This window comes from Pyrus communis, chromosome 1 (assembly GCF_963583255.1).
Source record: "Pyrus communis chromosome 1, drPyrComm1.1, whole genome shotgun sequence".
Classification (NCBI taxonomy): Eukaryota; Viridiplantae; Streptophyta; class Magnoliopsida; order Rosales; family Rosaceae; genus Pyrus; species Pyrus communis.
The window spans coordinates 7,823,436-7,844,227 of record NC_084803.1 but is presented as its reverse complement, the minus strand read 5'-3'; the positions used below and the strand labels follow the sequence as shown (position 1 = coordinate 7,844,227).

Below are 20,792 nucleotides of genomic sequence, written 5' to 3'. Positions count from 1 at the left end.
CATTTTCCTCGGTTAAAAATTGACATTCTGGGTTGTGACATAAATTCTTCATCGATTTGTCAAAATATCCGACTTTAGGTATTCATGACACAAGTGAACGAATTAGGGAGATGATTTCGACACTCCAAATATCACTTCCCGCACTCACTCTCAAGCGGGAGGAGTGCGGAACTGAAGTGCCAAAATCATCACCCTTGGATAAATCTCCACCTCTGAATACCTTGAATTCTGAAGAATGCCTGTCGAATGCAAGCATGTACAACTAGCCTGAAGTAATGAGCTTACCTTTTTCTTATACAAGGGAAAGAGGATTTCAAACACAAGCTCGAGTGCATGCATAAATGCTCCTAACCACGTGAGCAAAGCTGCTTTCGATTTCTTTGGTTGGCATGACGAAGCCCCACCCTATCTACCAAACGTACTCACGCAATCGAGCAAGAGAAACCAAAATATGTTTTGGAGCCTCTTTGCTTAGCAAAATAAATGAGCATTAGAGATTTAATTTGAATAATTTGCCATAATGCAGCAACGAAGTTTCCCATTTTAAGAATAAATCGATCTCTCGAAAACAACATTCGTCCATGAATTTTGTTCGAAATGGCTAATGTTACATAGTAATCTACACGAGACGGAGACAAGGGAATGGCGAGCATTGTGCAGCGGAACTCAGTCACCCTAAACATTCACGGCCATTTGCCCAAGTGAAGCGTGTCATTGTTTCTGCAGTCAACCCAAGCACAACTCCAACAGAACTGCATGAATGAAAAGAATTAAACAACTAACTTGGGAGAACTTGTAGGAGACCAGCACACTTGATGACCTAGCGAATACTTGTCTGAACCATTAGACCAACATATCGCTCTTGATCTAACAGTTCAGACAGTGCTGTGCGTCAAATTTCCCATGTGAAAAGGGCTTACTTCAGCTCACAATCGAAGGCAAAGGGAAATCGCAGGGACAACAAAATTTGAATCGAAATTAAGGAGAACAGTGGGAAGTACTAGAACTACCTCAACAGCAGTTATCTAACTCGCGTGGCTCCACAAGGATGTAGAGTGGCTTTCCATTAAGCCTGCACTGTCCCTGAAATGTCACAATCATCATTCATCAAGAGCAGCTCAACTGCATAGCACTTGAGATATCAAAAGACTTACGAGTAGCATGCACTCAATACACAACAATGCTTTCGAATCTGAATATCCCTGAAGTTTTAGGTCAAATTATGATGCCGGTCCTTAGAGTTTGGTACCCGTAGGTTCCGTCTTTTGCAATTTTAGATTTTAGTCTGAATTTTTAGGTCAAATTATGATGTTGGTCCCTAGAGTTTGGTACCTGTAGTTTCGTCTTTCGCAATTTTAGTGCCCCATTTATCAAGGGTTGCAACCCAAGGACAATAATCTACCTTGACATTAGCCACTCACGTAGGTCACTCGTTGAAAAATTGCAGCAATGACAAATGACAGGCCTAAAATCGCGAAAATTGAAACTAGAGGTACCAAAGTGGAACTTCTGCCAAACTACACGGACTAGAATCGTAGTTTAGCCCGATTTTTAAGTTAATAAATGCGTAAACATTACCTTAACCTCAGGCAACCCAATAACGCATCCACATTCGACCACTTCAGCCCCAACACGTTCTAGAAACACAGAAATTTGTTTTGGGATGATGTGAATTTCAAGGAGAGTACCCAAGCAGTATAAGGAAGAAGATGAACAAGAAATATCAAAGGCCTCAACAGCAACCACTCACCAAGAAGTCTTATTGCTGCTGATAAGGTCCCACCGGTAGCTATTAGATCATCAATTACCAATGCACGTTCACCGGGCTGAGCAGCACCAACATGCATTTCCAGGCAGTCGGTTCCATACTCGAGCTCATACGCTTCTGAAATTACTTCTCCTGAACAAGCAGCATTGTTAAGTGAAGATTCGCGTACAGCGAAAATGAAAAATGCAAGGTACAAAATAGACGCTACATCAACAACCAAGACCTCACTTCCAAACATCCCAATGGAGTAAATTTTGCCTAAAACCGGTTGTCTATCACGTGACGAGAGAGAGAGACACAGGTTGTATACTGTGGTAAAAAAGAAAAATAGCCAACAGCAACGTCGCCCTAGTAAGAAAGGCCTTATCCTAAATGAAACTAAGCACTAAACAATAGATAAAAAGCATATTACCAGACATTAAAACTACGGCTAATTGTAAAACTTAGCGCGCTGACTGCTTAAACGATGGGGGGCAGTACTTTAACAGCCAAATCCAATAGTCCTTTCAAAGGCTCAAAGGACACTAGCTTTATATAACTACTTCGAGAGTTGATTAAGGAGTACTGAGTGCATGATTAAAAAGGTAATTAGCTCCTGGACATAAAAAATTAAAAAAAATAAAACTAAGCAAATCAAGCTAATTACAGTTGAGCGTACCCGGCAACTTTCTAGGTTTACGTAAAGGGACGAACTTGGCACCAATTGCTAAAGCAACTGAAGGACCAAACATGAACCCTCTGGCTTCCACTCCTGCAGATTAATCATAAAGACAAGGAAGTATGAAAAGCAGACCACGTAAGAATTAATTATTTAATAAAATTTATAATTAGGGTTGTCGTTATCATGCTACTATTTGGTAAACGATATCACCAACTTGAAGAAAACAGTGATTGATTAAGGCCAATAATTGGGACGGTACAACGTTCAAAACATCCTTCTTTTTAGCACTGACTGTTCATCTGCCATGAGGACAGCAAAATGTTGATGAACATCCACTCGGAGTTAACCATCCACATCAATAGCTAGCTTTCTTCACTTACGTAAAGTGCCGACAGGAAAGCAAAGGTTTCAAGGAGCAAAAAGATTGATCTGTGAGAAATTAGTGCTTATCCTTTAACTCGGGAGACTTTCTCTTGCAGTAATGACCGATACAAGAATGCTATCCTTACCACATTTGTACCACCTCTCCAATAGAGGTGGGTCCCACCTCTCCAATAGAGGTGGGACCAGCGGTACAAACATGTTAAGTGTAGCATTAATCAAAACCAAAATGATGATATCTGAAAGATTGACTTTCTGTGGAATAGTAATGGTATCAGGTTGGTAATTAACATGATGGTCACACAATCAGCAGCAACAGAAATTTCTCAATTGTTTGAGAATGCATTTGAGGTTAATAGTTTTATTAATCAAAATAGACGAACAAAATCGTAGAATTTCACAAAAAAAAGTCCTTAAAAATCAGAAAGAACGCATCGACAGAATTGTTTGTGAAGTGGTGAATGAATCTTCTATGTGTCCAAGCAACCAGAAAAATGCAGCCGTGTAGAAGAATGCAATCAGCTTAAGGAAATTATACAGAAAAATGAAGAAATCTGCTCTGTTTTGAGCTTGTGATCCCACTGCATTAGCCATAGATATAATTATTGAGGGGAAGAAATTCGGAAAACTATTCCACATTAACAAAAGTGGTCAAATTAGAAAATCATTAATCTGTAAAAGTGCATAAAAACAAAATAGGAAAAATTATAAACTAATTTGGCTAAGATTAATGATGTATGATACCAAAAAACAAGCCTTTTTAAGATATGGAAAATCTTCAAGGGCATCAGCAAGGATTGCAACTCCACAAATTTATTTCTAAAAACAATCGAAGTGGGGAAAAACCAGTAAAACCCAAGAGCCAAAAGACAAAGTTCCAGACAGCAACTCATAAATTAACTAATTAAGCTCACATTTTAATATTCACAACATTAACAAACCTTAAAAAATACTTCAAAAAATTGTACATATATACAGCTGTATTATATATATATATATATATATTGAGAGAGAGAGAGAGAGAGAGAGAGAGAGGTGAGAGGGGGAGAGTACCGGCGACAACAGAGATGTCCATGTCTCTGTAGCGATCAACAAAAATGTCGACAACATGCTTGAAGGCCTTGTGATCAAGCAACAATGTTGTTATGTCTTGAAACATTATCCCTGCATACATACATAATAAATAATAAACAAATAACCACACAAATCATCAAACTTCACAAAAAAACACTGACAATCTACTTAAAAAAAAAACAACAAATTAAAAAATAACCCAACAAAATAAACAACTAAAAAAATGGAACCTGGTTTCGGAAAGTGAGGCACAACCCTGATGGCTTCTGATATGGCTTGGAGCCTTGGGTCTCCTTTCAGTCCATTTTCTGCTGCAAACATTCTCTCTCTTTCTCTCTGTGGTTTTTCTCTCTTTCTCTCTCTACAAATACTCGAAAGGAATGGATTCTGCTCTCTGGGTTATGAAAATTTATGGGTTGAAATATATGTCAAATGGGTTTTGGGTTTTTGGGTTTTCGGATTTTCCCTCCTAAAATCTGAACAGAAAAGCTCAAATCTTTGTTCTTTCTTCTCTCTCTCTCTCTCTCGGTGAGTGTTTGGAGTAATTGCTGGCTAGTGGTTCTTTGTTTTCTTCATTTATTATGTTGGCCAAACCACAGCACTTTGGAAGATACGTAGGGGAAGTTTGATGGTGACGCGGTTTAACTGCACGTGTACTGCACGCTGCATGCCTTTTGCTGTAACGATGCACCCTCCAATCCGACGGCCACGATCCTCCTCAAATCCCACCTTCCTCGATCAATCCAGCGTAACAGTAAAATAACACCACCGGCAACGCACACTGTAACTTTGCCCCGTTTTTCCCTGCATGCACTTTTGTGTATAACGAGGTAGAGGGCATTATCGTCATTCCACATTCATTGACGGCTAACTATTGGCAGAGAATCCAGCCGCAGGAGATTTTGCAGATTTTGGATGTGGTCCCTAGGTGGTCCTGCACGCCCATCCCCTTTAACACATGCTTACCTGGCTTCGTCCAATCTTATTCCGCCCTACACGTGGCATGATCGTCCGAGATACACGCTACATCAGCGACGCATTAGTTTGTCGTTTCCTTCTATTGACCATATATTGTTACTTTATTTCTGTGGGCCCTCGTAGTGGATACGATGAGGTCACGGCTCTCAACTAGGGGAAAACATGCCCAACGCTCAATAGGGCGCGTGCTAGACAAACTATCGTGAAAAACTGTTGTTCTAACCTGTGATAGAAACGCATTAGGGACGCAAGTGGGGGGCAACACACGGAAGGAGATTGGCCCCGCGAATTCAAATCAACGGACAGGATCGCTGTTCATGTGCACGCGAGTGTACCCTCAATACAACATGATAACATGATCATTAAGCTCTTCCCTTTTCATCCACGGACCGCTCTATAGCCTACACAAACTCTCTCCCTCCCAAAGTGTCCCAAAACTCAAATCTCTCCTTCTTTTTTATTTCATTATCTTATCAAACAATATATTTTGTTAGATTAAATATTAATTTAGTCATCGATAAAGTTTTAACTCACTTTGTTATGTAAAGGTTCAACACCTTTTCATCACTGCAGTAAAGGACCATAGTAATATCGCATTGATATCATGATTTTACGTTTTATAATGAGCAGACGTTTTTTAATACATCTCTCGTATAAGATGTATTGAGAAGAGAAATGTTAAGAACATCTCCAATTAAGGAATCAAAAAGTTCACACCAACAATAATATTTTAAAAAAAGACAACATTAGTGTTTTTAACCGAAATATTAGTGTCATGATGCGATTGACAGCAAAAGTGGTTGATCAACTTTAAATCTAGTTAAAGTGATTAATAAATGTTTTTCATTATTATTATTATTATTTTATATACTTATTATAATTATGAAAAGTAATTAGTGTAATCTCTAAAATAATAGCTTACATTTGTCATATGGGTGAAGACAAAATTTAAAAAAAAAAAAAAAAAAAAAAAGTGCTACAAGCTTTCAAATTTAGACTTTATATTTAAAATTTGACATCTCATTAATTTAAATTTGACATCTCATTAATTTAAATTTTATATTTAAAATTTGACATCTCATTTGGAGATGTTCTAAGGGAACTCTCCATGAACTCTCTGTCACCTCAAGTTTTTGCCACAATGTTTTATAATGTTGGCACAAAAATTGGCGTTAAATTGTGAGATATCAAATAGTCCACAAAAAGTTCCACTTTGAGAAGTCTTGTTAGCATTTCTCTTAATGAGAAAATAAATACACATATCATAATTTTTTTTAAACAAATCATATTATCGACACTAAAGAGAAGATGATGAGCTTAACTTCATAATTGACTAGTAATAATGTAATTCAAATTATAATTGAATAATTACATTACATAACAATGGTATGGACACACTTTAAATTCATTCCCATTTCAAACCAATTTCACATGTTTTCCTCCCTCTTTACATCTTTATGATGTCTCCTCGTACGGTGCTTTTGGATGGTGGAGATCCACCGCCGTAGTCTGAGATCACATCATGGCCGTCAAAATCAAATATCGGCTTAGGGTATGATGCAAGATCTTTGCCTTTTCTGGTTTATAAGCAAAGTCAAATGCAAGGGTAAAAGGGTAAAGTGGAGAAGAAGGTCCACACGCTCCTAACCTATGGACTTGACGACCCTAATTTCCCCATGCACCAATCGTTGATGTTGTTGGTGTTCAATTGCACCCGGTCTTCCACAAACATGACGTGGAACATGTTAAACGTGAGTTCCAAATGCATATAACTTTGATATATATTGTTGGCAAATCGTCTACCAGTGAAGTTTTAGAATCAATTGTTATGTAACATCGTACCGTATGTGCTTTTTTTTATTTGTTTCAAACAACTATGAGTTTGATCTAGTTCCACATTTCTTTGTTGGTTTTGCAAAGTTATACTTGTTTCAACTCTAACTCTTGAACCAGAGGAAGGACCTACCGACCGATTTTGAGAGCTGTTTACAGTTCTAAATTGCCAGTTGACCGAGGAAGACCACACTTATAGGAGATTTTTTCCCAATTTAAAGAAATTAATATCGATTCTCCCCTCCTCATTTGAAGCTACAAAAATCCTTAGTCCAAGAGTTTTTAAAAACATTATTGATGTAAAAAAATGTGAATTAAAGATTCCACTGAATTGAACATTTCCATGGCTCAATGGATAAGCTAAGGATTTTTTTTTTTTTTTTTTTTTTTTTGGTTTCAGAATAAGGTTAACCAACATGTTAATTAATCGATTACGATAAATTGAATCAGAATTTATATGTATGGCTACTTTTTTGGTGATATACATAATTACTCACTTTGTAATAATGATTGTTGACAACATAGTACTCACCTGAAGCTACGAAAAACCTTAGTCCAAGAGTTTTATAAAACGTTATTGATGGAAAAAAAAAATAGTGAATTAAAGATCCACTAAATTAAACTTTTTAATTTCTCAATAGATAATTTGATAAGCCAATGGTAAATTTTTTACGTGTTTTAGAACACGGTTAATCAACATGTTAACTAATCAATTACCATAACTTGGATCCGAAATGATATACACGACTAATTTTTTTAGTGATATAAATAGTTACTCACTCTGTAATAACTAACACTTTTACAAGTACTGATTGGCTAACCACAACATAATCTTTTACATATCTTTTGTTTCAAAAACTAAGAATTGAGTAATTAAGTAGCAAAATCTTTCTTTGGATATCAAGAATCATGGTTCTCGGACCTCTATTCCAAATTTTGTGGCTGAGAATCTTGACATTAAATGACATCCTTTTTGGATTGGGGACCTACAAACGTTGCGCATGATTTAGTTTATAATTAATTAATGAACAACTCGTGGACAAAGAACCATGAGGTTATAATGATGAAGCTTATCTTATGGCGTCACATCGTCTCAAAACCTAACCTCAACCAAATCTTCAACCTTAATTATAGTACATAATCAAGTAGATCAAGATACTGACCAGCTGTGTATTTCACTTCTAGAGATATAATAATTCGTCAAATCAGGAAATCTGTACCGTTAAAAATTGATACAACAGTTGAAGTTATTATAACTTTTAAAGTGGGCCCCTGTTTGTAGTCGTTTGATCAATTTTCAATGGCACGGATTCCTAATTTGGTAGATTAGGAGAAAGAGATATAGAAAATATCTCTTTCCTATAAAACACATGACTTGTTTGTTTGTTTGTATGAAATTAAAGCCTCTTCTGGTGCTTATAATTGAACTAAATTGATAATTAAACACTTGTGTTTAGTCATTATTTTCGTTTGATTTATTTAATTTGATAGTCAGTAATCAGGAGGCATGTGTTAAAAAACACCTCTCTATGTTAAAATGATAAATAAAAAAAACCGTGTCCAGCTATATACGGTAAAAGGATAAACTACTAATTGTATCTAACTGTATAAAGTAAAAGTAAAAATTATAGTAGACAATTTTCCTTCATGTGTTTCTTTTTGGCTTTTTGAAAGTTTAGAGAACATTAGTTATTCTCGCCACCAGCGTTAGGCAATACCCATAATCTTGAGATAGAAGAACTTACGCATGGCATATAACTAACACCTGCCACTGATATGGATTTATGTAAAATTTACAGATCGCACACTAATGATGATTGCTGACAACAAAACTCAAATTTTAGTGGGTTAGCACCCAAGACAGATACTTTACCAATTGAGCCAACCATCGTTGGCATTCATGTGTTTCGTCCCCTCCTAATTCCTTCAGTATGCAAAAAACATTCACTTTTAACCTGAGTATATCCTCGAACACAATAAATTATCTAATCTAATTTAGTCATGGATACGAAACGAGACGTATGTAATATGATCATCCACCAAGCATATTTAAAAATTTATAATCAGCTACTTGAGTAAGTCACATCACACACCTAGTCCTAGACTCATAGCTAACAAAAAACAATGATCATTTCTTGTTTAGATATCACATCAAAGAAATCCCTTTTCGTTTGTTTATAATTATCCTTTCTTTCTGCGGCAACGAAATATATGGGCTTGTCCACAGCATCTTAATATATTCTTTTTTTCTTTTTTCGCTACATCTTTGAGTACGTTTTAGGAAAAGGTGTCTATTTTATTAGGGAATAGTTTAATCTTTATTAACTATTGAAGACTGAGGACAAAAAAGGGAGATTAGCTCGTGGATTTGTTAATTATGAGTGTGATTTATCCATAGAGCTCGATCTCCATGTACGAAGTGGAAGATTTGTGGGTTAGGGTTTGTTGATACATGTGATCACCTTTAACCAATCATGTGGGTTTTGGAGCTTCTACTTGCCTTCTAAATTATTAGCCATCTTGATTACGACAATGAGAGATTAAGAAAGTCATTTGCCGCAGGAAAAGTTGAGGACACGAAGTTTGGACAAGTCTCCTATCAAATAAAATGGGTGTTTAATGCTTTGCTCTAATATTATTCTCCGAGAGATATTTTGGGTCTACGAATTGTCCAACGTAATTCTAGACTTATTATTGGTGATGGTTTTCATGTTTAATAGTAAATTATTATCCTCTTTGTACTTGATTTTGGAGAAACAAATCTCTAGTTTCAAGCAAAAATAACCCTTAAACTAATGAGCTCCTAACTAAAATTTAGGAAAGGATTAAAAAAAATAAAAAAATAAAAAATCGACTCAGGTCATGTTCTGTATCCACAGAGAATCATCTAGGAGATCCTAAATATAGGGAGTGAGAAATGAGCTTCTAGTGGCTCTCTATAACTAATGCTTACTGTTTCAATATTATTTTAAATAATTAATTAATTTCTATTGGTTAATTATTGTCTCATAGTCATTATGGCTCTAAAGTAGGGGATATAGTTCGAGTACAACTTTTCTACAGAGCTCCTAAAATAACATTTTGATAGATTAATTAAAACTTTGAAGTATAAAATAGAGGGCATAACTGTAGATTTTCTAACTATCTCACCTACAAGCTATTCAAAGTCTTCAAGAGTTTATAATATATTTTTCATCCGAACAACAAAAACATGTTAAATACATATATAAATGTGGGTTCAAACCGGCACCACATTTGTCGACGTTATCCCTTCACAGACATTCTCGTAAATAAAATACCTATTTGATTTATTTATTTTTTTTTTTAAAAAGAACAAATCTTGCATGCATCAGCACATGTAGAGAGTCTAGTATAACATAGACACGTTTAATACTAAAAGGATTCCAGCAAGTGGCCCAGTGGTAAGGACGCGGCCTGGGGCTCCCCAATAAACAAAAAAATGTGGGAGGACGTTGGTTTGATGCTCTGAGCTGGTGAGTTTGCTTGAATGTGGTCATGGGCAGGGTGAAATTCCCAATAGCCTATTCGGGGCCAAAAGAGTTGGATAATCGTGACTTGCCACCAACAGTTCCCTTTTTTATATTAAAAAAAAAAAAAAAAAAAAACTTTTTAGTGACCCTTGAATCAATAGCATAGATTAGGGGAGCATTAGACGAGCCGGGGCAAATGGGGCTAAATCAGTTGGGGCCGAGGCTTTGAACCTTAACTCGACCCTTACCCATCAACCTAACCGGCCCAATAGATTAGGCCTAGAGTAAAGGTTGGGCCGGGATTTGACCCTTCAAGCCTCTTTATCCAATCTTTTAATTAAGTCGGTATCCCATCCAAAACCTTTTGACCTTATATGTCATGCAACTCGTGTACATCCCTCATGGTTCGAATTCATCACACGCGTCACGCCATCGCGCTTCCACGACCTATCCATTTGGGGAACCACACAAGGAGAGCAGTAGCGCCCTGCTCCTATTGCCAAATGGCGGGCAACCACAGGGTCCAACACGACGTCGCTCACACGTAAGATTGACTCTATCCAAAAGCCCCCAAGAGTCGGCGAAGCTAAAGTAGTAGGATAGCGACCTTGGTCTCACTGGCATATGCTATCGTGCGCCCAAGGCCTTCTGTTTCCCTCTGCGGAAGCTTCGCCCCCCATCTTCTTCTTCCTTCTTAGATTCTCCGATCGATTTTTTGTCTGAAAATTTGAATTATCGAGTTCTGAGAGATCAGAAATGGTTCCAACGGTGATGGCGGAGCCCTGATGTGCTCGGCAGTTGAATAGCCATGGCCTTATCTGCCGCCGCCGCCGCCCGCTCCAATCTCCGGACCTCCTCTTCTCAACCCTACTGCAAGGTTCTCTCTATCTCTCTCTCTCTCTCTCTCTCTCTCTCTCTCTCTCTAGGTTTGAATAACTGCTGCATCTTGTGTTTGGTTTCCGAGAAAATAGAAGAAAGTAGGGACATTAGGGGGCGAATAAAATTTGGGCGTGTACTGTGTAAGCTGACTAATCGTATGCTGTTAATTAGATTCAATCAATGTGATAATCTAGGGTTTGTAAGTTTTGTTTCAGATATTCTTTTTAGGGCACGGTGAAATTTGTTGAAATCTGGTAGCATTTTGCAGAATTGTAAGATTGCAGGGATTGATGTTAATGTGGATAAAGTCGAATTATTTAGAATTTCATGTGATTTTGTCGCTTGGGTCTAATTTTGTTTTGGGATTTGTTGCATTGCCATGCTGTTTGATTTCGATTTTGCGCATTTCATTGCATATAATTTTTCGTAGAACCGATAATAACACAATCATTTACGAATTTTGATTGTAAATGCTGCTTGTAATTTTGGCTTTGGTTTCTAATCGAACAAGTATTTACTTATAAGGGTACAACATTTCTGCAGTTGTGCTCGCTTAGATTCAGCACAAAGCAGAACAGAGTAGCTTTTAGAGCTACCACGGAAAGGAAAGGCTCTTTCTTGAGGGTTGTTCGATCAGTCTTGAATAACAGGAAGTCGAGCATTAGTGACAATGGAGCTTCTGAACCTGCAAGGATTCTTCTCGAGAGGTTGTTTGCACAGACACAGAAACTGGAAGAGCAGATGAACAGAAATTCTCGTCATCCTCAGGATGTCCAGCTAGGATTTAACCTTGAAATCCTTGAGTCTGATCTTCACGCTGCATTGGCAGCACTAAAGAAGAAGGAAGAAGATTTGCAGGATGCCGAAAGAAAAGTTTTCTTTGAGCACTGTGCATTGCACCGCACAAAGGAGGAGCTGGAGCAACGGGAGAAAGAAATTGCTGCAGCTTCTTGCAGGTATGAAAAAATAGGGGAGGAATTGAAGCAGGCTAATCTTCACTTATCTTCTCAGGCCTGGCATATAGAGGACCTAAAGCTTCAGCTTAGAGAGAGAGATCAGGAAAATGCGGCTGCACAGTTGGCACTTTCTTTGAAAGTAGAGGAATTGGAACAAATGAGAAATGAATTGCTGAAAAAGAGTGAAGAAGCTGCTAAGTCCAAGTCTGAACTTGATTCCAAGGCTCACCTGCTGAATGAAGCCAATGAAGTTGTCAAAAAACAAGAAGTTGAGATTCAAGGACTTCGGAAATCTCTGCATGAGAAAGAAGCAGAATTGGAAGTTTTTCAAATGCAGAGGAAGCATGAAGCGGAGAAACTAAAAGTTGCAGAGGACAAATTGGAGAAGCGGACAATGGAGTGGTTATTGGCACAGGAAGAACTTAACAAATTAGCAGAGGAAGCATCCAGACACGCACGAGAAACTAATGAAACTTTAGAGGATTTCAGAAGAGTGAAGAAAGTTCTTGCCGACGTGAGGTCAGAGTTGGTTTCATCTCAGAAATCTCTGGCATCTTCTAGACAGAAAATGGAAGATCAAGAGAAGCTTTTGGAAAACCAATGGGAAGAACTTGAAGAACAGAAGGGAAGCATTACGTCTTACTTAACAACTCTGAAAGATGCCCAAATAGAATTACAGAGTGAAAGATCAAAGCTTAGGATTGCAGAGGCTCAAAAGAGTGCGCTTGAACGTGACTTATCCATGGAAAAGGAGCTTATGGAAGATTTACAGGAGGTGTTGAAGAAAGAGAGGTACTCTCTGCATCAGGCTATCAATGGGATTTCTTCTCTCCAAAATAAGCTAGACAAGAAAAACGCTGAATTTGGGAAAATGCGCAATCTTCTGCAGGATAAAGAGTCGGAAATGGTGGAGGCTAAGCTCGCAATTCAGCATTTGAAATCTGAGCGGGATACCTTACAGGTTATTTTGGATGAGAAGGATTTGGAACTTTTGAATGCAAGGAATAAGCTTGAGGAAGTAAATAATGAAGTTGCAGAGATAAAGATGCTACTGAACAGTAAAGAGGACCAGCTTATTCAAGCAACTACTCTGCTCAAGGAGAAAGACGAACATGTAAACATGATGCAAAATGAGTTGAACGATACGAAGCTCAAATATTCAGAAGCTGAAACTGTGGTAGAACGGATTGTAGAACTTTCTAACAAGTTGGTTATATCCATCAAGGATGATGAGTCGCTTGATGACATGAGCCACGAGTTAATGCAGCAACTATGGGAGAAACCAGCTGATGATGGTTTTGGGTTGCAAATAAAACAGCTTCAAACTGAGCTTGAATCAGCAAGGGACAGCTTAAGAATAAAAGAAATGGAAGTTCTAGCTTCTCAGAGGGACCTTACGCTCAAAGACGAGGAGCTTAAGATGGTTCTCGGGAGACTAGAAACAAAAGAAAAAGTAGTAAAGCAATTGAAAGAAGAGGTAGAAGACGCTAATGATCTGAGAAAGCTATATGCATTGGCGCAAGAGAGACTGGGGGAGAAGACCTTTGGAGACTTGGCAATCGAGAAGCTTCAACTTGAGGCAGCCCAACTAGAAGTTGAAGCTGCAACCAGTGCACTCCACAAACTTACAGAAATGAGTGGGGAACTTTTACACAATGCCAGCTTGAGCATTGAGGCCAACGGAAGTATATTCTTTCCAAATGGTTACGATCCTAGCATAAATATGGTGGAGAACAATGAATGTTTAACTGAGGTGACAGCGGAAGTTGCCCGGATTTCGGCTTTGACTGATAGGCTTGTGAAAGAGGCTGGTGTTGTAAGTGCAGGGCCTGCTGCAGGTCAGCAAGGGTAATTTATGAGCTGGTGAGCTTATATCGTGTACAGATATGCCACTGATCTATTGTCCTAGAATTGGTGAAGTAATTGTCTGCAGTACTCACCATAAGGCATCTAATATGCAGATGCCAAACCTATATAAACGTTGTACAGTGTGTGATTCATAAGTGATTAATGGTGTTTTTAGTTCTTAAATATTGTGTACCTTAACCTTTTTATCTGTTTTCACCTCCTTGCGTTGGACACAGCTTGGCTTCTTTCTGCGAACCGCAGTTTGACATATGCAGGAGAACAACCTACGGAACATGGCTACGCTGTCACATTATGTCCCATGCCAAAGAAACAAAGATATATGGCAAAGAATCTTACAACTGTCGCAGGAACGCTACCGTGGCGGTATATATGTGCCATGTAAGTCCTCTCTCCTGGTTAGATCAGGGTGTAGCTAAGTTTGGCTAAAAATAATGTACTTAAAAGATAAAGATGACCAGATGCTCCTATTTTCTTTGTTTATGTTCGATTCCGTTGTGCTACAACTTGATTTTCTTGTACTTGAAGTTATTTTCACATGGAGATTTCGTGGAGAACATTAAGGGAGTGAGACCTAAGATAATTGAAGGTTTCATGTTTACATGTGATTTATGTTTTGTTTCTCAATTAACGAGTGAAGAGAACAAAGAGTGAAATGCGTGTTAAGGCAAGACTCTCATAGCAACCAAAAACCACATGGCAAGCATCTATTGGATAGGCGACGCACTTTTGGACACATAAGAAACACCTTGGGACGGTGATGCCGCTAAAGCCACCGAAAGCTACGTCCCAATTGCAAGAGAGAACCTCTCAGGCTCGATTGTCAGGTTGTCCTTCACCGGTTTCCCGGAAATAACCTCCATAAAATTATGGATATAAGCTTCCAAGTTTATATTAAAATACGGTAGAAATGATCAACACAAATGAGTCAATTAAAATATATACATTTATATATACATATAGAGCGGATATGTTTGCCCCTAAATTCGACAGTGGTCCGGTTTGTAACGCAGTTCTTCAGCTTAAGTTAGAGAGTAAAATGCCCTAGTGATACCCAACAAACTAGTTACAGCATATACGCATGGTTGAACTTAAAACTAGTTCTGGGCAGATGAACTGTGCATGAAACTACCGAGCAGGACCGGTGGTAACACCTTCTCTGAAAAGGATATTTTTCATATTAGGAGGAATCCATGCCGGGTTTCCAGAATTCTGACCATCGGTATGCTGAATCTCATTCGGTGTAGCACCGCTCTGTTGTTTCTTCACCCTGGACCTCCCCACCTTTGTTCCAACAAAAATGCCTAGCTTCATGGCTGTAAATATGCCCAATGCAACCAGAAGTGGCCTCACTGCCCAATGAAAATCCTCAAGATGTTGGTACTTCTTCACTATTCCTGGACAAGTATCAAACGTAACCAATTCCACTTCAGCAGGATCAGCTACAAAGGTTGAGTTCTCTTCCCCAAAGGTCAGCATTCCCGGGAACTTGACCACAAGGCACCCATTTGGTAGGATCCACGTTATTTTCCCGGTGGCCCACGCCCCTTTCCTCTTACGTGGCCATTCAAATCGAGGGCTCAATACATTAGCTTTCAGCTTGACAAACTCACCCACACAGTAGGACTCTGCCATCTGAAACTCTGAAGAATTTCCCTTCCAGAGAGTTTCCAGCCCTATAAATCCAACAGCTACATTACCATCACGATTGATGGAATGAAGAATACCTACTGGTGAGTGTTTCTTGTCTTCTTTCTTCAAGCGTACCCAATCACCAGCTGCCAAGCCAAAAGTGACCCGCTCCAGTGTTGAAACATGAACCCTCAGTGGGTCATGGATGCCATGGACTCTCACCAAAACAAACCCATCTTGATCTGCGTCATGTTCGACACCCACTACTGTGCCTTCTGGAATATGCATGTTTTCAGGTTTGCAGCAGTTTGGTGGCTTTCTGGAACGCACCGTGTCACCCACTTGCAGTTGATCCTTTGAAAGGAACCACTCAGTGTAACCAATGCTACTCGATTTTTCCTTGATTGTTCTTATCCCAAGACCTGTCCAGTCTCCATCACTGGAGATTGTACTCTGCAAGCTGCTAGTGTGGTAGCAGTTAATATCAAATATGTAAAAGTGGTGAACGGAACTTCTCTTTATGCAATGGTTTCTTTAAAACACAACTGAGCAGAGATAACGCTACATGCAACTTCTCAAATCAATTATGAAAATTGAAATGTTGCCGTCGGTCGGAAACTATTGTTGTAAAATGTTTTTTTTCTTTCCAATTTTTACTCCTATACAATTACAGTAAGTAGTTCATAAGGTAAAATTGCTTCCACAACCATGTAATAATCATATCATAACTACTTAAATTAAGCAATGATATCTATTGGAGAATAGGATCCCACATTGGGCATATGACTTAAAAAAAAAAAAAAAAATGCAATTAATATATTGGAGATTCCACCCCTAATATCACCGAGGCCTTTTATGATAAACCCCACACCTGATGCTAGATGATTAAGTGGGGACAATATCGACGATATTGGTGGTGGACCATGCTGGGCCTATAAAGTTTATCAATATCAAAAAGCTTGAATAGTTTAATCTGACTTGCCACAAGAACCATCAAGATTTTGTTTGTACTTTGTAAAATGCAAGCGTATTATCTAGATGAGGATGCTGTTTATGGTGGACCTAAAAGATTGCTTATACTGAGAAAAGGTGTCTAAGTTTATAGAAGTATTGATCCTACACTAGACATAATGAAGTGACGTGCTTCTTATGCATTAATTCTTATTTGGGTTAGTAAGAAGAATGACATTATTATATGAAAAGAAGAGGAACTCCTCTTCTCAAAGACTCAGAACAAAATTATAAACATAGTAGAGGAACCATACCTTTTGAATAAAGTCAATATGTCCGTTATTAAAGGGCGACTCCTCAAATCGTACTCAAAGCAACCAAGAAGAATATTCTCTATTGCAGGAGGAAGGCCACTTGGTATGTCTGGTTTTTCTTGCTTCCCAACAACTAAATAAGATATTTCATCAACAGATTTTCCGCCCCAAGGACGGACACCAGTCAACATTTCCACAACGCTGCACCCAAAACCCCACGAGTCGGTCTCAAAAGATATTGGACCTCTTACTTCTGGTTGCCATTGTTCAGGTGCCACGTAGTTTGGGGTTCCAATCCTCCGAGTCATATCTGAGCTTATCAATGGTACGCCAAGCAATAGATAAGGAATACCAAAATCACCAAGAATTGCTTGGTCCTTTTCATTCAGAAGAACATTTGAAGGTTTAAGATTAAGAACCAAGATGCCCTTGGAGTGTAGTTCAAGAATCCCCGCAGCCAAACCAATCCCATACCTGTAAGTTGTAACCAATAGCACAAGTAAAAACCGAGCACCAAAATCTTTGGGAAATAATAAAATTAAGCATTGCTAATGGTCTAATCAGGACCCAACTAACCTCAAAACATCAGGAAGTGAGAGCTTCCCTCCTCTGAGTTGTGCCATTTTGTCACCGACGGATCCCTCATATAATCTCATGATGATGCATATCTGAGTGCACAAACCCAAATTGCTTTAAGCAAGCTAGAAATCATACAGGTAGGACCGAAATCTCCTTATAGTGCATGAAATACAAAAAAGCGACTCACCTTTCCATTGATGATTGAAGTTCCATATAGCCAACAAACACCGCCAACTCCTTGACATTTGTGAAAAATATCTTTAAGTTTATCCAACACAGTCCTCATGTTGTCTTCTTTGATTGGATGGAACATCTTGATAGCCACCTCATGATACTCATCATAATCTTCTGTTGACTGATGATGGGTTGCTAACCAAACATCACCAAAGGGTCCCCTCCCAATTCTGTGTCTAAGTTTCAATTTTACAGGTTCAATCCAAGGACTTGTATGTTCTGAAGAGGCTCCAACAGTTCTCAGGCCATCAGAATCACGATCTAAAATCTCGTACTCAAATGAAGCAGACGGTTGGTTAGCAACAACTTGTTTAGCCATTTCTCGACCTGAATGCAAAATATTGCACAGACGTCACCATCACAAATAAAAATTAACACAAAATCATATAAATACATAAATACACAAAAACTCCTATGATCTTCTCATCGCAAGACAGCAGAGAGTTTTTGTAAACAGAGCTATGCCACTGATTCACTGAACCAAGGGCGAAGAAGCACACTCAGACATTGCAAACTACAAGCGTATGTTAATCAAATTATTTGGGACTATATCAGGTCCCTTTCTTTCTTTCTTTCTTTCTTCATCTAGCCTACATCGATAGAGGACTCATGTTCAAAGGGACTACAAATGAACCGAATGCGAACGAAAATACACGCAATAGTTGCACACACAAAGCAATTCAAACGCTGAAGAAATCAAAGGAAATGGGATGCATAAAATATATGATCACAGACGTTGTATTTAGGATTTTCATAATCAGAAAACCCAGAGAGCTAAAATCCTCACACTTCATAACTGAGCATTAATCAGTTTTCTTCCTTCATCTGTTCTTTTGACCAAAAAAAGCATCAAACTTTATCTCCCTTCAGATTCTTCAATTTTCCCAGAAAGCAGACCGACTCTGTTTGGTTACTGGGAAAATTTAACTCCACCGATTCACCTTTTCACAATTTTTTGGTAACCCATTAACGCAAAAGTTAATTGGGTTCCACCGATTTGATCATTCCCATGACAAACTAATGAAACAAGAGGCATATAGCACAATGAAAAAATTTCAACGGAACAAACAGAGACTAAAAGCTAAAAAGAATACCATAAATCCAAAAAAAAGAAAGAAAAGAAGAATTAATGGAGACTAATAAATACTCACTGAAACTTGGTGATGAGCTCCAGATGAGTTTGATATTTCGACGAATTTAGAGTGAAATTCACATACGTAACACACTCGGTCTGGGAGAGAGGTCTGGAATCTGAGAGAGCTTCAGAGAGAATAAAAGAGAGAGAGAGAGAGAGAGAGTAATAATAGTATATACAACAAACGAAATGAGAACTACTTCAAGTCTCAAAACTCCTAGTTGGGCTAGAATCGGTGAAGCTGCTGGGCCCCCTCTTAATTCTCTTTTATTATCCTTTTCCTTTTTCTTTGCCTTTTGCTTTTCCGGTTTGATTCTAAGTCAAATTCCCAACAAACGAGATAAAAGAGCAGTCAGTACTCACGAAAGCAATTTACATAGAACATATTTATTATCGGATAATATTTTAATTTAGCGTAAAAAAATTTTACATGTAAAACTAAGTTATTAAAATAATAAAGTAGCAGAAAACCAATTCCATGTAAGTACTTTACTCAAAGATTTGTCTTTAATAATCCAAGACTATTATATAATCTGATTTATATGAATTAGATTAATAAGTAAGTAAAAATAATATTTTCACAATTAAATCTTAACCGTTTATTTTCAGGGCAATTGCGATTGTGCCTTTTGCTGCACGCAAAAGAAGTTTTGACCAATTTTGTTATTCAATCAGCCTTGAAGTTGCGGGAAAGAAGCGGAGGAGGAGTTTAAGAAGCAACTAATCACATTCAATTATTGGATGTTGCATTCAGAAACAAGATGACGGCAGGAAAATAAAAGATAAAAAATATTAAAAGCGAGGAAGAATTGTTGTTCGTTGGATTGTTTCGTTGGGATACACCTGTCCCACTTGTATTTTAATAAACGGTGCTGATGACTGATGGGTAAATTAGTTGTCAGACAAGGGTAAACGTTTGGAAGTGACAATAATGGTGAAAATGTTACTTTCATTTCCTTCTTCCCTGCCTTATTATAATTTGATTAAATAAAGAGAAGTGTTATTGGTACTTCAAAATTTTCATTCTACATTTTTTATAAATGTATTTTTCTTTATAAATATAAAAGTTTGGAGTGTAAAATGAGAATTTTGGAGTGCTGATAACAATTCTCTAAATAAATACGAAAATACTTTATATTTTTGTAAATGTAATTTACCCATTTGTCTATTTAACTACCAACCATACATATGTATACACATGGCATATGTGTAACTGTATTATTGTATAGGGTTTACGTGCAAAACAAGATGGTTAAAACTTGTTAGTGTTGTGATTGAACACAACTGTGTGATGTTGTTGGGTAAATCTGTCGCATTACACATGCGTGATGACAAGGATAATTTTTTATTTTTAACTTTAAAAGAAGATAACTAGTAGTAAGTTACGGTTATTTACCTATTATGGGGAAGATTCACATAAGCATTTTAACCTTCCCTTGACCACAAGCCTAACTTCCACACCAGGATAATTAATGTTTGTCAATCGATGCAACTTGGGTTCACGTTCACCTCGTCATTTTGGTTAATTAAAATACTACTACTTTAATCTAGTCTACATTAAAGGAATAGATGAAATTTGTATCTCGAATAGTGACTTGAAAAAGAATACTGTATCTATCAGAGCAATTCATCCCCTTTCATGACAATAAATATATTTCTAGGCTTATTGTGCGCCTTATTTATATTCAATAAATAAGATTTTGACATGTGCACAACGACGCATCGGTGAATAGATATAGGGAAAGCTGAATTTTCTATGATTAATTTTGTCTTGATACAAGCGGTAATAGAAGAACAACAGCAAATCACATGCAGCAATAAAATCCAAAGGTACATATTGCCCTTGTACCGAAGCCCTGTTCCTTTGGGCTTAAGAAAATGTTGAAACCCATAGTGATGCATCTTTGCTTAATTTTGGGCCCAATGAATAATATTATTTTCATGTACCAAATTACACATTATGCATGTATCTCTTATGTGCATAGTATTCACAGGTATCGGAATAACAAAAATTTTATGATGCTTCGATGTAAGGGATATTCCGAATCTTTTAAAAAATT

General features: G+C 37.7%; 2 protein-coding genes and 1 pseudogene across 3 annotated transcripts; 1 reads left to right on the top strand and 2 right to left on the bottom strand.

Annotated features, from left to right (window-relative positions):
• Nucleotides 1-497: 497 nt before the first annotated feature.
• LOC137746545 (adenine phosphoribosyltransferase 5-like) lies at nt 498-4,351 on the bottom strand (annotated as a pseudogene).
• A 6,385-nt stretch (nt 4,352-10,736) lies between these two features.
• On the top strand, nt 10,737-14,052 carry LOC137746514 (uncharacterized). Its single transcript, XM_068486541.1, has 2 exons — nt 10,737-11,063; nt 11,609-14,052. The coding sequence occupies exons 1-2, from the start codon at nt 10,995-10,997 to the stop codon at nt 13,871-13,873; spliced, it is 2,334 nt and encodes a 777-aa protein (XP_068342642.1). The 5' UTR covers nt 10,737-10,994; the 3' UTR covers nt 13,874-14,052.
• A 759-nt stretch (nt 14,053-14,811) lies between these two features.
• On the bottom strand, nt 14,812-18,903 carry LOC137746525 (protein KINASE OF THE OUTER CHLOROPLAST MEMBRANE 1). Of its 2 annotated transcripts, none has more exons than XM_068486556.1 (5): nt 18,749-18,903; nt 17,551-17,924; nt 17,361-17,452; nt 16,785-17,258; nt 14,812-15,979 (listed from the first exon to the last, which is right to left on the bottom strand). In XM_068486556.1, the coding sequence occupies exons 2-5, from the start codon at nt 17,914-17,916 to the stop codon at nt 15,016-15,018; spliced, it is 1,896 nt and encodes a 631-aa protein (XP_068342657.1). In that variant the 5' UTR covers nt 17,917-17,924; nt 18,749-18,903; the 3' UTR covers nt 14,812-15,015. The 2 variants fall into 2 exon arrangements, with proteins under 2 accessions (XP_068342657.1, XP_068342650.1); XM_068486549.1 differs by lacking the exon at nt 18,749-18,903 and adding an exon at nt 18,385-18,709.
• Between the last annotated feature and the right edge of the window lie 1,889 nt (nt 18,904-20,792).

Bases quoted from the DNA above. Each gene is read 5' to 3' on its own strand.
- LOC137746514 (XM_068486541.1), top strand. From the start codon at position 10,995: ATGGCCTTATCTGCCGCCGCCGCCGCCCGCTCCAATCTCCGGACCTCC. The intron at 11,064-11,608 runs GTTCTCTCTATC...ACATTTCTGCAG, and splicing joins CTTCTCAACCCTACTGCAAG to TTGTGCTCGCTTAGATTCAG.
- LOC137746525 (XM_068486549.1), bottom strand. The intron at 17,453-17,550 runs GTGAGTCGCTTT...TTGTGCACTCAG, and splicing joins CTTCAATCATCAATGGAAAG to ATATGCATCATCATGAGATT. The intron at 17,259-17,360 runs GTTAGTTGGGTC...TACAACTTACAG, and splicing joins TCACTTCCTGATGTTTTGAG to GTATGGGATTGGTTTGGCTG.